The 16792-nt window shown below is 43.8% G+C and overlaps 1 protein-coding gene and 2 pseudogenes across 1 annotated transcript in view; 2 read left to right on the top strand and 1 right to left on the bottom strand.

Annotated features, from left to right (window-relative positions):
* Positions 1-16792, top strand: part of LOC106927377 (homer protein homolog 3-like) — a 37989-nt gene that overhangs the window by 17895 nt on the left and 3302 nt on the right. Inside the window, exons 8-9 of the mRNA XM_088014431.1 lie at positions 15246-15353; positions 15460-15540. Coding sequence (XP_087870557.1) covers positions 15246-15353; positions 15460-15540 — 189 coding nt within the window. The remainder of the gene's footprint in view (positions 1-15245; positions 15354-15459; positions 15541-16792) is intronic.
* LOC148154852 (uncharacterized) lies at positions 226-8201 on the top strand (annotated as a pseudogene).
* On the bottom strand, positions 4301-5445 carry LOC148154853 (uncharacterized; annotated as a pseudogene).

Genomic DNA, 16792 nt, shown 5'->3' on the forward strand with positions numbered 1-16792 from the left:
GCTACGATGACTGGTAAGTTTTGTTTTTCTTTTCTACAGCAGTAGTTTACTGTTTGCTTTAATTTGCCACATTATTTGCTGCGGCTCTTTTGACTCACCGGTGGCTTTTCTGCTCGTGCTGAGTTCGTAGCCTCTACGGGGTTTTCCTGCAATGGAGTTGCCAGTGGCGTTTTCTGCTCGTGTTAACTTCTGGTCGTTAGCGGGCTAATCACGCTTTTCAGCTGTATGATGCTGGATAATTTACGCTGCTTGACCTGTCTGGCTCCGCTTCAGCCCGACGACGGGCATGACTTGTGTCCCTCCTGTCTCAGTGTGGAACATCTCAGGAAGGCACTGTCGGACAACTCTTGCCCCAACTGTAGCGTCATGCCCCAGTAGGAAAGGCTAGATCGGTTGGCTGCACTGGAGCAGCCTACTGACTGGGCAGGCACTGCGCCACACAGTCCGTTGCCACCGGGACAGGCAATGTGCAAACGGCCTACTGTTTGCACATTTGCACTACTGAAGCGAGCCAGATGGACTGTTGCAAGGAGGTTGTCCACAAGAGTAGATCACTTCACTACTGAGCTGGGCCAAATGAAGGCTCTCCTCCAGTCCTTTCAGAATGATGGTGATTGTGGCGTGGCTCTCCCTCACGAGCAGGATGAAACATCAGTCAATGATGATGATGCTATTTCGGTGGCAGCTTCTGGTACCATTTCTATGAGGACCTTCCAGAGTGGGACTCCGGGGCCTTTGGGTCTGACTCCCTTGCCTCCCAGGAGGATACGGGGGAGTCTGTGACAGCTGCAGTTCGAACGGCTCTTGCCCGTTTACAGATTGGTGTTCCTCAGGCCCAACCTGCAGCTTATAGCCTTCTTTAGGCGCAAAAGATCAGAGGCTGCTTTTGTGGTTCCTCCCTTGGAGGAGTATATACGGGAACTACATGCTTGCTGGTCAGACACCAAGGCATTTTCACGTCTGACAACGGATGGCAGCACCCTGGCGGCCATGCAGGAGGCACCCAAGGGTTGGCTTGGGGCAGATGCTGGCTGTGGAACCAGCCATTGTCTCCCTTATTATCCTGCCTGATGAGGTTTTGCAGCCCAATGCCTGTTGTCCGTGGCCTCAGTGCCGCATTATTGATGATTTTCTCTGTAAGGCCTACGATTCTGCGGCCCGCTTGGGATGGTTTGGGAACTCTCTCCCATCTGATGCTGGCCCTGTCTTCCTCTTTGGAATCCATTCCACTGGACCCAAGGTCTGGCTTCTCTGCAGCCTTTTGTTCTTATGACAAGAAAGCTTGGATGCACACTCTCCACACTGGTTCACACTCGCCGCCAGGTCTGGTTGGTGCAGTTGCCACTTACTGAGCATTGTAGGAGGACCCTCCGGGCCCTGCCTGTAGTTGTGGGAGAACTTTTTGGCTCTGCAGCACTGGACGCCTTGGACTGTACAGCTCAGGTGTCTTGAACAAGGCAGCAGCTGGCAGGGCTTCACAGATGTGATCGCCAACCAGTTGGCACTTGGGCAGCTGCAGATCCTTCACGGAGGTCCTCTCACCCATCTACTTCTTTCATTGAGCCCCAGGATCTGGTGCCAGGTCATAGATCAGTCCAAAGACCTGCTCCAGATCAGGGAAACCAGGCTTGAGACCAAGCTGGGGCCAGATCATCACGCCCATTTCGAGCCACAGAGTCTGGCCGGCCTCCTCCCAGGCCCTGTGAAGGCCTGGGAGGACCAACAGCCGGCCCGCAGATGATGCCTTACGGCCGGCTGTTGGTTATTTTACCCCGGGACAGCTCAGTTGCCCACACCCCGGACTGGTGGGTATTGTCCACCCTGTCCCAGGGGTACCGTCTTTAATTCTGCTGCCGGCCACTGGCCAGGTCAGGATGACTGATCTGCGACCCGGTGAAGGCACGGGCGCTGAATCAAGAAATCTGCACCTTGCTGGTCAAGGGAGCTATAGTGCCGGAGGACCCCCTGCTGGATCCAGGGGGCTTTTATTCCATGTATTTTCTGGTTCCGAAGAAGACTGGGGGTCTACATCCAGTCTTGGACCTCAGGGGCCCGAATGTGTACTTGAAGGTCATGCCTTTTCATATGCTGACCACCAAGGAAGTGTTGCAGGCGATTTCCCGGGGCAATTGGTTCACTTCCATAGACGTCAGGGATGCTTAAATTCATGTTCCAATCGCTCTGCCCCATTGACGATTTCTTCGTTTTGCTTTTCAAGGGAGGCACTTCCAGTTCAGCGTCTTCCCATTTAGACTTTCGCTGTCTCCCAGGGTGTTCACTCGATGTGTTGCAGCGGCCCTCTCTTCTCTGCAGGCACAAGGATTGTGGATCCTCCCATATCTGAATGACTGGCTCATTTGTGCCACAACATGGGATCAGGCAGTTCGAGACACTCGGTTAGTGCTCCATCTGTCCCAGTAGAGGGTGAGGTTGTTTATGACAATGGGGGTCCCGCTCAGTTCCCTCCCGTGTCGACGGGAAGTTGTGTTTACAGATGTGTCCTCCACGGGCTGGGGTGTAACCTGGTGGGGTCAAATGGCACAGGGGACATGGTCCCAGTGGCACATCAATGCCCAGGAAATATGGGCTGTGCTTCTGGCTCTTCAGAGCTTTATTTTGGGCTTGCAAGGGAAGAATGTGGTGTGGTCTCAGCTCAGAAACCGCTGTGGTTTTTCACATCAACCACCGGGGGGGACCAAGTCAAGGAAAATGTTGTGCTTTACTCAGTGGCTTCTGACCTGGACAGTTCCATTGTTTTATGAAATTTTAAATCAGGGTCGAAGGAGATCGGCGGCAATAACGAAACCAAACGCTGTTCCTGCTAGAATTAAATGTGCTCGATTTATTTCCCCACAGAATACAGTACAAAACACTCTATGACTAAACACGTGATGCTCGATTCATTCAAGTTACCAGCGCTTACCTCGTGAAATGTGGCCGGAGAGCCTTCGGCCTAGAGACAAAGCAGCATCAACGTAGCTGGGCGTTCGAACGCGACCCACAGCAGACTCTGACTCAAACCGCGGGCTTTTTCGTATTTTATCTCTTAAACAAAAGAATGTCCACGTGCAAGTGACGGAATGGCCACTTCCATCCTTGCAGGCGAGCCATCCAATCAGAGGTAGCCGCTCTCTGACCATGAGCCAATCATGGGCTGAGAGCGTCAACCAGCGGACCAATCAGAGCCCAACCCAAGTCAACCAGAGCTAAGCATGCCCTGTTCACGTGATCCGCGTGAGCTAGCAGCATGTTCAATTTGCATAGTACATTGAGCAGAATAATTTTTATCAGACAAATAAAGATCAAATTATAAAGAACAATACCCTGAGCAGTTTTATCAAAGAATGAATAATAGAATAATAAATGAAAGATTATCAAAGAACATAAAAGATAATAAAAAGATTATAAAAAGATAAAAATACAAAATACCAGATCATTCCACCCCTTGGTCTTTGATAATCACTTTAGTACCAAATCATTCCACCTCTTGGTCTTTGAATTAAAGTAACTTTTAAAATAGAATAAAAAAAATAATAAAAAGATAAAAAGATAAAGGTCTTTGATAATCACTTTAGTCTTGTATCCCGAATTCGCAAAGTAACTTTCATCTTAAGGCTGTGTTATAAATTCTATCAACCAAAGACCTTTTCACTCGTCTAATATATAAATTACTTGTGGTTACTATCCGCTGAAATCTTTCTCTTTGTATGTGGGCATGTATCGTTTTCATGTTACATGCCGTCCATTTTAAAGCTTGTGAGATGTTCCTCAACACCTCGGATGTGGCATTCCACATACTTAGGTCCCATGTCAGTTGTTGCTGGAAGATCTTCGCTGCTTCTTCCTGAGTCATAACTGTTGATGGCATCCAGACCCCTATTTGGTGAACAGCTCTAGCTGCATGTTGTCCGGTGTTGGACAGCATCGTGCGGGTAACCTCGTTATCCACCGCATTGGATACTCCCATCAGTGTTCCAGCTCCACCTAAAATTGTGTCATACCACTCACTTCCTCTCCGTGCACATGAGTCGTCTGTCGGTGTCAGAATGATACTGACACATCGGTCACGCGATTGAATCCGTAATGTACATCCTTTGGTGACAATAGGCATGGGTGACCTTGAATCCTGGCTCCGGTCATGGGTACTGCTTTCCCACCACAGTCGAATCTTAGCTCGAGAGCGAAGCGGGACGTTGTCAGCAGTACCATGGCGACCAAGGCACGGCACACGATGACTTCGCAGCCGGTACATCCTCCTCGGCGCCTCCCATGATGGCGGACGTCGTCACCGCCGGCGTCACGGGAGTATGGAGCTGAAATGACAATTAGCACTGCTATAACACAAAATAGAAAAATACTGATTAGTTTTCTTTTAAATAACATTTTGACACAGGCACATTCAACCACTTCTCTTCTCCTAAATATATACAGTTGCATCGTTGCCTTGGGCAATGATTTATGCGGCTTCTGGTGGACCATTTTCCTGTCTCACCCAAACCTTTGCCCCAAGTTTATCTGTGGAGCCAAAACCAAAACCCCCTTTTCTCCTTACTGTTATCTCAGTGGGTGGAGAGATTTCCTGAACTTCTGACATGTCACACGGTTGCAGTAGCAATTGTGCAATCTTGTCTCCTTTTTGTAATACCAGGGGACTTTCACCTTGGTGGCGACACACCACACCCAATTCTCCCTGATAATCACTGTCAATAACCCCAGCCTGAATGGTCAATCCTTTTAAGGACAATCCTGACCGCGGTAGAATATGTAACCCGAGCCCTGTTTTTACAACTTGAACCTGATTAGGTATTAGGGTCATGGGTTCCAGTGTTCTCAAGTCCAACCCTGCAGAGCCTGGGGTAGCTCTGATAGGAAGTTCTGCCCTTTCATCAATCTTCCACATTTTGATAGGTTCTTTATCTGGGGTGTTATGGACAGTGTTCATTTGGTTTAGTGGTGTTACCCCTGGTGCGATTGGCCTGTTATTCAATTGGGCCACCGCTTGCGCTAGATTTGGTTTCCAATTGGTCAAGTCATGTTTATCACTCATCTTCCGGAGTGACTCTTTCAACAATCCATTCATCCGTTCTTCCAGGTGTGCAAGGTCAGGATACAGGGCTGAATGTCTCCTATCCTTATTCCTACCTTTTTTGCCCTTCTTTTTCTTTTTAACAGTCCGCAGGTGTATTTCCCCTTCTTCAGATGATCCTGATTCTGGGTCCGAAATTTCAGCGATGATCTTTTTCTTAAGGGGCCCAACCGACTGTATTTGTCCTACCGACTCAGATCCACGTGCTTCACTCATGGACTCCTGGACGACGTCGCGGAGACTTTGTGCCAAAGTATGCAGTCCTGGAAATTCAGAATATCTTGTGCAACTTACCTTCAATCCTTTTTTATGGCATTTCTTCTTTAATTCCTCTGTGGGAAGTCCATCTATTTCAGAGGGAGAGACCCCTGTCTGGATCAGCACTCTCCAGTACGCAGATCTGGACGGTCCCTGTCCTGGTCTTAGCCCATCCCTGTGTGGGCTACGGGATCCTTGCTGATGGTCATCCCTTCTTCGTGGCTCCTCCCAATTCCCCAGGGCTCCTAACTCCCCTATACGATTCTTAATGTCAGACATGGAAGCACCTGGATTGCCTAGCATCACGGTTAGCATTGCTGCTCGGTAATGGGGGGGTGCAGTACGAATCAGCTGATCCCGCACGGCTTTTGGAACTGCTAAGGCTTGATATTGATCAGCCATGCCCACTACCAACGCATCTCTCACACACAACCGAGTCAAACGCTGTGTACATTCTCTTAGCGTTATCCAAGCTCCAGTGATTTCTGGCCAATCAGTAAATGCGGCGTATTGGTTTTGTATGGCGGCTGCCCATACCACAAACAATGATGCTGCATCTGGCAGTTGTCTTACCTCTTGGCGATAATTAGAATTTATTGCTCCCTCGGTAGACAATCCTGCAAAAGACATCCCATCAACTGCATCTATTTCCACTTGTGAAGCCCCTTCATCCAGCATCCGTGCTAACCACAAATCTGTCGGCTCCCCATTCTGCTGCCGCAGTCTGCGCGTTAAATGTGACACTTCTTCTTGTGTGTAATCTTCTACAATGGTACGGTAAATGGGATCAGGCTGAGGAGCCGCCACCATGTCATACACTGGATTTCCCTGAGCATCAACTACAAGCTGTCCTGCATTGTCCCTGCGCTGTTGTCGCACATCCGGTAGGTGTCGTTGCTCCTGCCTCCTGCGACGAACAGGTTTCAGGTCCAGCAGAGGGCGAAGGGGGGTGTTCGGTGTTCCCCCACAAGCATCTTCCCCCTCCTCCCAAATATAATCTGTCTCATCTCCCGAAATATTTCCATCCCATTTCTCTGGGTCCCATTCTGCAGTTAAACCAGCAACAAACGCACGAACATTTTTTGGCGAAGGCTGCCGGGGCTTCCTTCTAAGTTTCTGTTGCTTCTTCAGTGCAGCTACCTGAACCACAGTTCTCTCAGCTAACTCAGTCATTTGCTGTAACCGGTTATTTAATAGCTGCACATGTTGCTTATGTGACGATTCTGCAGCTAATGCATCGGCTAAGCCCTGTCTATCTTTCAGCTGCTGCGCCTGTGCTTCTTTATTAATCTCATGCTGCTTTTTCCAAGCGGCTGCGCAAGCCCACATACGCCTTTGCAATCCAGCAACAGGGCTTTTGGCCTCCACCTCGATGCTTTGCAAAACAGCTAACAACTCCAGCGGCTCGGCTTCCCGCAGCGCATCTCCCCAGGGCTCGGGTCGCCCCCCCCCCCCCCTTCGCGCAAACACTGCGCTACCTCTTGGTGAGGCTGATCCCAGCCAGGGATTATTTCAACTTTTTTCCCAACGTCATACTTACTCTTATTTTTATTCTTTCTCTTAAACATGTTAAACATATTTGCCGCAGTCCCCTTTAAAATCCTGTAATCGTGACGCCAAAATGTTTTATGAAATTTTAAATCAGGGTCGAAGGAGATCGGCGGCAATAACGAAACCAAACGCTGTTCCTGCTAGAATTAAATGTGCTCGATTTATTTCCCCACAGAATACAGTACAAAACACTCTATGACTAAACACGTGATGCTCGATTCATTCAAGTTACCAGCGCTTACCTCGTGAAACGTGGCCGGAGAGCCTTCGGCCTAGAGACAAAGCAGCATCAACGTAGCTGGGCGTTCGAACGCAACCCACAGCAGACTCTGACTCAAACCGCGGGCTTTTTCGTATTTTATCTCTTAAACAAAAGAATGTCCACGTGCAAGTGACGGAATGGCCACTTCCATCCTTGCAGGCGAGCCATCCAATCAGAGGTAGCCGCTCTCTGACCATGAGCCAATCATGGGCTGAGAGCGTCAACCAGCGGACCAATCAGAGCCCAACCCAAGTCAACCAGAGCTAAGCATGCCCTGTTCACGTGATCCGCGTGAGCTAGCAGCATGTTCAATTTGCATAGTACATTGAGCAGAATAATTTTTATCAGACAAATAAAGATCAAATTATAAAGAACAATACCCTGAGCAGTTTTATCAAAGAATGAATAATAGAATAATAAATGAAAGATTATCAAAGAACATAAAAGATAATAAAAAGATTATAAAAAGATAAAAATACAAAATACCAGATCATCCATACTTGGCCAGCCTTAAGGGCAGCCTATGTCCTGGGGCCACAGAACATGCCAGCAGATTTTCTGTCCTGTCAGAAGCCGCTTCTAGGAGAGTGGAATCTTCACCAAGAGGTGGTGGAGTGCATCTGGAAGGAAGGTCTTTGGCAGGGCAGATGTGGACCTCTGTGCCTCAAGGGATGCGGATCACTGTCCCCTTTGGTTCTCCTTGGACAACACCAGTTCTCTGGGTCACAATGTGATTGCACACGACTGGCCTTGGACCCTCCTTTATGCCTTTTCACCATTCAGTCTACTTTTCAGACTCTCCTGAGGGTTTGTCAGGAGGGGCACAGGCCCCCTTCTGGCCAGCGAGGACTTGGTTTCCTCTACTGCACGAGCTGAACTCCAACTTGCCAATGCATTTCCCCTCCAGGAGGGATCTTCTTTCCCAGATGGGGGTTCGGATTTTGCACCCCAACCCAGACCGGCTTCAGCTCTGGATTTGGCCTCTGCAAGGCTGGGGTCCACTTTTTCAAGATATGCGGGGTCAGTGGGGTGTACAATGGGTAATGCATGGGCACTGTGGTCCGTGTGTTTTCATTCAGTTTGTTTTTTCGTTTGAAATCAAAAATGAGAAAACGAAAATAGACTAATTTTTTCACTTTTTGTTTATTAAGCCAAAATCGGAAATCAAATTTGTGGCTTGTTATCCGATTTTCCATTTAGTGCACAAAACGAAAATGGAAAAACGAGTAACGAGCGCTCAATTTCAATTTTCACAATTTAATTTTTGACAAGCGGTCTGACCCGGAAGTTCTCTGTCTGGCTTACACAGGGGCCGTATCACATTATGCAGGCTGCAGGCGGACAAGCTTATTCGTTTCAGGCTATATACTGTAGTATTTTCTGCCAGCCGCAAGTCAGTTTAAGTAATGCTCCTGTGAAAAACGAATAATACTGGACATCTGGTCACCGAGAAAAATGGTTAGCCTGAGTTTTTAGTTTAGTTTTTTTATTTTGAAAGGCCAGAGCACCGGGGTAGTGGCTTTCCACACCATCCTGCATCCATTCCCGTCTCTGGACCAGCGAGATGGCCACCATTGCACTGCGCCACCAGCAGCGATAAATAGAGGTAAGTACACTATTAATTTGACACAAAAAGTTGTTTTAAGATGTTTTTAGGCTAGAAAGTAACCCCCATAGCTTCATTTACACACTTAGTTCATGCAGTTTCTTTGAAATATACTCCGGAGTTTTCGGAGCAGCGTAGCTCCACTAACGGGGCCAGGCGGCTCCAAGCTCAGCGGCCGGGTGGAGTGTATTTACCCCACTAACCGCGGCCTGATCTTGGCAAGTCACCTTGTCGTATTCTGCTGCTTGATATCTGATCGTAGCGTCTCAAAGTGTGATATGAAGAGTTAAATGAGTTTGCATATATACTGTTTGATACGTGTGTCAAAATATAATACTCCTCTCTGGAGAGTTCGATACTTCTGAAGATGTTAGTATCTTCTAAACATTGACACAGTGTTCTCTTCCAATACGAGTTACTAATATTCCCTTCCTCTGATTTTTTTGTAGTTTGTAAATTCATTATTTGTGTGTGTGTGTAATATATTCTTCCCTTCGAATGGCTTCTTATGTGCAGTGTGAACTGTTTTTAGTACTTATTTTTTATTGTTTCATACAGAATCTCCCAGTGATCCTCTTCCTCCTCCTGACATTGTCTTCTTCACCGTCTCCTCATCTTTTATATACTTGTAGGAATATTTTTTCATGATTCCCCAAACATTGGCTGAATAACTGCTTGTACATTATTGTAATAAATACATTTTTATGAAAACATTTAGTCTCCATTTATTTTGTAAGATTTGAGTTTAAAGCTCTAACTATATATAGGTTGATACAAATTAAATATGAAATAATTCTAGTCCAGAGCTAAGAAATAATGGAAAGAATCAACTTAAAAGTTGTTCATAATGAACAACTTTTAAGTTGATTCTTTCCATTATTTCTAAACATAATGTTTAGTCAGTTGAGTCTAATAAGTTATAAGTAAATAGAAGGGGACAAAGGTTTTCATTTCTAATTGGACAGTCATACTTCACTGATAAAAATGTGAAAAAATATTTTGAGGTGTTAAACCACAGAAGAGAATAAGGGGCCTATAACATTCTTCTAACACCAACTGATGTACAAGATAATTTTTTTTAGACTCAAATTCGAATTCTGAGATTAAAGTAGGAATGATGACCTTTTTTCTTTCCCAAATCCTCTTCCGTAGGCAAACATTTATTTAGTTAAGCTTTTAATAATCTAATTGGCACATTATTTCAAACATTTCCTACCTGGTAGAAATAGATACATTTTTATTGTATATTTTTGATCACATTTTCTGAATCCTTGTTCATGACATACCAAATTACAATTGGTATGCTAATGCTATTCAGAAAGGAAAAACTTAAAAAAATAAAGGGTTTGAATGGCAGAATGTTCTAGTCATGGTTTGAGTCTTTTTAAACCAGAGCAGATTAAAGGTCGGTAAAAATTGGGCAGACTAGTCCTTTAGCCATTTACTGAATCGGAAGCTGCATTTATAAGCCATTAGCTTCATATACAAAACAAAGTCGGAGTATAAGGCTTTCTGTATGAAGGTGTCATGATCAAATTAATTACATGCCGATTTGGACGAGTGAAGAAAAACAAACTGTGCCGGACAGAGAGGACTTCCAGGTCAGACCGCTTGTCAAAAGTGAAATAATGAAAATCGTAATTGACAGCTCGTTATCCATTTTTTGCATTTTCATTTTGTGAACTAAATGGGAAATCGGATAACGGCAAAAAATCCGATTTCCAATTTTGGTTTTCTAAACGGAAAACAACAAAACAAGTCTATTTCCGTTTTCCCATTTTTCATTTCAAACGAAAAAATGAACTCCCAGAAAATACACGGACCCGAACCGTTATCCGATTTCCCATTTTGGTTTAATAAGCAAAAAACGAGTCCATTTTTGTTTTTTCATTTTTCTTTTCAAGCGACAAACGAACTGCCTGAAAATACACTGACTCACCATCCACATGAGCTGTCTATGCTAACAAGTGGGTGGTCTTTGCAACCCAGTGCTGGGATAAAGGGCAGGACTCGGTGCAGTGTTCAGTCTCTGACATACTGACCTTCTTTGCAGGCATTACTGGATAGGGGATGGTCTCAGTCTACTTTGAAAGTGTACACTCCTGATCAAAATCTTAAGACCAGTCAAAAAATTGCAAGAATTTGTATGTTGCACTATTGGATCTTAAGAAGGTTCTAAGTAGAGCTTCACAATGTTAAAGGAAGAAATTGGCGTAAGAGACAAAAACTTTTGAGCAGGGAATTAATTGAAAACTGCATTTACACTCAAACATGATTTTTTCAGCTGATCAAAAGTTTAAGACCATAGCTAAAAAAAAAAAAAAAAAAAAAAAACAGAAATCAAAGTGTCAAAAAAAAGGATTCGGTAATGAGTAGCTCCACCATTCTTGTTGATGACTTCAAACAATCATTTAGGCTTGATGCTAGTGTTTCCAGGAGGCTAGTGGGAACGTTGCTCCAAGTGTTGAAGATGGCTTCACGAAAGGCATCCACTGTCTGGAACTGATGTCCATTTTTTGTAAACTTCCATCCCCAAATGTTCTCAATTAGGTTTAGATCCGGGGAACATGCAGGATGGTCCAAAAGAGTGATGTTATTCTCTTGGAAGAACTCCTTTGTCAGGTGGGCATTGTGAACTGCAGCATTGTCCTGTTGAAAAACCCAATCATTATCACACAGACGAGGGCCCTCAGTCATGAGGGATGCCCGCTGCAACATCTCCACATAGGCAGCTGCTGTTTGACGCCCCTGCACAACCCGAAGCTCCATTGTTCCATTGAAGGAAAACGCACCCCAAATCATGATGGCGCCCCCACCACTGTGCCGTGTAGAAAACATCTCAGGTGGGATCTCCTTGTCATGCCAGTAGCGTTGGAAGCCATCAGGACCATCAAGGTTAAATTTTTTCTCATCAGAGAAGACAACTTTCTTCCACCTTTCAATGTCCCATGTTTGGTGCACTCTTGCAAAGTCCAAACGGGTAATTTTGTGGCGTTGAAGAAGATGTGGCCTTTGAAGACATTTTTTGTTTCTGAAGCCCTTCTCTCGCAGATGCCGTATGATGGTTATTGAGCTGCAGTCAGCACCAGTAATGGCCTTAATTTGGGTAGAGGATCGTCCCATGTCTTGACGGACAGCCAATCGGATCCTTCGGCTCAGAGCTGGTGAATTTTTTTTTGGGTCTACCACTTGACTTTTTTGTTCCATTACCCTCAGGATTATTTAAAAAATGCAAAATGACTGTCTTACTGCGTCCAACCTCAGCAGCGATGGCACGTTGTGAGAGGCCTTGCTTATGCAGCTCAACAATCCTACCACGTTCAAAGTCAGTGAGCTTTTGCCACCAGGAGGTCTTGACAGTGTAAAGACTTGACAGAAAATGACATGGAATCCAGATTTTTGCACAGCTTTTGGCTTTTAAAGACTATGGTCTTAAATTTTTGATCAGCTGAAAAAATCATGTTTGAGTGCAAATGCAGTTTTCAGAACATTCCCTCCTCAAAAGTTCTTGTCTCTTGCACTGATTTTTTCCTTTAACATTGTGAAGCTCTACTTAGAACCTTCTTAAGATTCAATAGTGCAAAATGCAAATTCTTGCAATTTTTTGACTGGTCTTAAGATTTTGATCAGGAGTGTATGTGGCTGCTATTTCCTATTGGCATGTTGAGCTGAATGGTTGTTCGGTGGGCTGAGACAAGGATGTTGTACTGTTTTGAGAGGTGCTTGGCATTTGCACCCACCCAACCGCCCTGTGACACCGGCGTGGGACCTTTCTCTTTGGTCCCTCCCATTTGAGCCCTTGCCATCCGTGGACCTCAAATGGCTCTCACTGAAGATAGTGTTCCTTTTGGCGATGGTTTCTGCAAAACATGTGGGGGAATTGCAGACTCTCTCGATAGCTGAGACCTGCTTCAAGTGGAATCCTGATGGCTCGGGTGTTACACTGTGGCCTGATGTGGCAATTATTCCTCAGGTGTCACTGGCAGCAGGCAGTACCCAGCCACTCCATCTTCCCCGGTTTGACACCTGATGCTCCTCTGAACAACAGTGTCCTATTTGTGCCCTTGAGACATATATCAATGCCATGGCATCTTTCTGAAAAATGAATAGCCTTTTTGTTTGCTTCCTGGGTTCCCGGAAAGGTCAGGCACTTTCTAAGCAGCAACTTGCACAGTGTTGTGGATTTGATCGCCAAGGCCAATGCCTTTCAGGGCCGGCCACTGCCAGCAGTAGTGAAGAGCCACTCTACAAGGGGTCTGTCCCCGGCAGGTTAGTGACAACAAAGGTGACTTTGTATAAGAATGATCCTTTGCACAAGAATGATCCTTCAGTGCTTGAAGTACCACCTCTGGATGTCATCCGAGATTCATAGAACCGTAGTAACTTTTGTTATCCCTGATGCTGCTGCATCTTTTCCTATAATACTTTCTTATTCTGTTCAACTTTATATGCTTGGATACAGAACTCTGAGAACGGCCACTTTCTTAAGCTATGCTCTCTTGTGTCTTCCCATCTTTGTGGAAGGGCTCTGGGACTGTTTTCTTCAGATTTGCCCAGTCAGCAGTTTTCCCTATGATTCTGTATCCTATTGAACCAGACTGAGAGACCATGTGAAACCTTCATTTTTCAGTTTTTGACAATTTTCTGAGAATTTGAATTTTGGCTTTCATTATCTGTAAGCAATAATCATCACATGTAAGCAATAATCATCACAATTACAAGAAATAAAGACTTAATATTTCACTATGTACAATAAATCTTTGAGTTCCACTTTTGGAAATAAGTGACAAAAAAACAACGAACCTTTTCACAATATAAAATTTTTTGTTGATGTACCTCTATATAGCTGCATTCAATACATTAAATTATTGAAAGGTTAATTTATTTCAGTAGCCCAACTATTTAGGTGAAACGCATTATATAGATTAGACAAAGATTGATGTTATGAAATATTTATTTCTGCTATCTATGATGATGATCTGTGCAAAGCTAATAAAAACATAACATTTATGATTAGAATATTACATCATACCCAGAAAAACATTTTTAATTTTGTTTTAAAAATATGGGCCTAGAGAAAAGTAAATCTATTAAGTGATTAAAGGTTATTTTCAAAAGGTGCTTTTAAAAAAAGAGGGAGAGAAATAATTCTACCTCAACAAATACATTCATACGATTGAGGGGCCTACATCTGTTAGATTGAGCTAGTTCTTCACTTTTTGAGCAAGGGGGCCAGGTGGTTGAAAATGGTTCAAGTCTCTAGGGTGGATAATGTAAGAGGGAGAGGTTTGTAGGACAGCAATATCCTACTTTCAATGGCCCAGTTAGGAGAAAATGAAAAATCACCAATGGGAGTGGTTATACACTCATGTCACTTTTTTTCTTTGCTCCTGCTGCTCTTGCTTATGTGTACAATATACTTTTAAAACGGTCCACTGTGTTGCTGAGAAATTTTCTGGGGTTTCTGCCTTTCTTTTTGTTCTTTTTAAATGTGCTCAAGTGGAACTTTGTCGACAGCTAATACTTTCAACAGACCTTGAATTATCCTTGTTCATCCTTGTTTAACTCGAAGCGGTCTTACAGGGAGAGTCTATAATGAAAGAAAATGGACTAAATTTATACAACAATTTTCTACTCATTAGAGTCACATTCACCCACTTATAAACATTCATACACTTTGCCCAGGAAGAAGCTGGAATTGAACCTGCAACTTAAAGATTTCAAGACTCATCCCACTAAGCCAAAGACGGCCGTAAAATGCCACAAAAGGGCATATTTTATCTAATTCAGATGCAAAGATGTTTTTTTTTCCACTTTCAAAGTCAGCAGAAAGCTTTGATGACTGACATCAGTAGCAGAGAAACCTCCCTGAAATTACTTGAATAGTTTTGTTCCTGATGTTTGGGCAATTAGAAGTTGGCATTTTTTTCTTGCTCTTCAATTCTACTTATTAAGGCTTCTCCGTTTTAGCACACTGTTAAAGGTGATCTGTCTGAAATTCTTTTATCACTATGTACAATTACAAGGGTCACCTCTCACAAAGGGAACAATTATTTAAGAAAGAAGCATGGCTTTATATTGATTGTTTTCTTCTTTAATTACTTAAGAATGATACTTCTGAATATGATAAAGATGCTTTGCAAATGTTTCTGAGCAGATTATGTACAGCCTTGCATTTTCCTAAATGTGATTTTAAAAATAGTGGATTGAACATCCTAAAGTCCTGACCACTGAGACATAAAACACACACATATATGTAACCAAGCATGTTAAGATGGCTTGTTTTCTTCATATATGTTCCATCTGTATGCCTCTTGATAATAAAAAGGACCAGCCAAGTGGAGAGTTGTTCCACATTTTAAGGAGTTTTTATTTTTATTTTTTTTTACTAATTTGACATTATAACAACCACTTATTGTCTCCTATTTGCATTTGACAACATGAATTTGTAAAGCCTCCTCACTTACGAACTGTTATTTTAGGTTTCTGAACTAGAAGCCCATGGAGGCCAGGGACCCAGCGAGCTGCTGAAGGATGAGCTAACTCAGTCCCTGGAGGAGCTGGAGGCCTTGCTGAAGGCCAAAGATGAGGTTGGAAAGTCCCTCGTATTTCCTCACCGTTGAAATAATTATCTGCTTCAAGTAATGTGCACATCACAATAAGTGATGCAATGTGTTCCTTTCATCTGATTTTCAGGAAATTCACATTTTACAAAGTAAGAAAGCAGAGTACCATGAGATGGAACATGAGCGGGATGAAGCCATTCTCAGATTAAGGGTAGGCGTGACAGACAATGAGCTAAATGCATAAGTACTAAATAGCCAGGTGTTAGATGATGCTCAACAGTAGTGAGCACACTTCCTCTAATGCGCTAACAGCAGAGTTAATTATTTGTTTAGCACTTTTGCAAATGTGCTAAATATTTAAGCATATTTAGATTTTCCTAAATTAATTTTTTAAATTCTACAGCACTAATTTACTTTGCTGTTTTGTAAACTGTTGAAGTTTTAATTATCAACTGGTAAGAATTATTCAAGTGGTTCACATTGCAAAATTTTAATATTGTCGGGGGATAAAACCTGGAAGACCAAAGAAAATGTAGCATTTCATCATACAGTGTGTGATGTCCAGCCACATGGCAAGAGCAACACACCACACACAAACCCATTTCACTTACCGACATTCAGATGTCAGATGAGAAAACTCAAAACCTCTCAAGACCAAATTTGAGCTCAGAGCAAACAAATATGGCCAAAGCGACGACGATAGATTTTGAAATATATTTAACAGAGAAAAAAAAAACAATACAAGAATGTCTCCAACATCTACAGGACTATTTGGTGCTCGGTGGCAAGTTTTTGTTTTCTCTGTATCTTTTGTGTACATTTCCCTTACTTTGCTTTCTGTTTGGCTACATGTCACATTCAACAAGCTGCATTTATATTCGTCGTCTGTAGGGATGCTCCAATCAAGTTTTGTCCTGCCGATTCTGATACTGATCCTCCATGAGGGCCGATCACTGATAACGAGCACATAGATTGGTTATTTGTTTTTCTATTTAAGTATAAGTGCTATTTGATCTGGCAAAATGGAACCATAAAATTTAGGGTGTTTGTTTACTCTAAATTCATGTATGATATAGTGGGATTTTCTGTCTGGAATCTGAATGTCAGTGAGAGAAATCGGTTTGTGTGTGGTGTGCTCTTGCCGTGTGGCTGGACTCCACACGTGGTACAATCAAACCCGCTATACCCATTTTCTATACACCCTTGTCCCTTGGTGGGGTCGGGAGGTACTGGTGCCTATCTCCAGCTAACGTTCCGGGCGAGAGGCAGGGTCACTCTGGACAGGTCGCCAGTCTGTTGCAGGGCAACACAGAGACACACAACCATGCATACACACACTTGCATCTAGGGACAAATTAGGAGAGGCCAATTAACCTGACAGTCATGTTTTTGGACTGTAGGAGGAAACCGGAGAACCCAGAGAGAACCCACCATGCACAGGGAGAACATGCAAACTCCATGCA

This window comes from Poecilia mexicana, unplaced genomic scaffold (assembly GCF_051168715.1).
Source record: "Poecilia mexicana isolate PSO_F unplaced genomic scaffold, ASM5116871v1 scaffold_17, whole genome shotgun sequence".
NCBI lineage: Eukaryota > Metazoa > Chordata > Actinopteri > Cyprinodontiformes > Poeciliidae > Poecilia > Poecilia mexicana.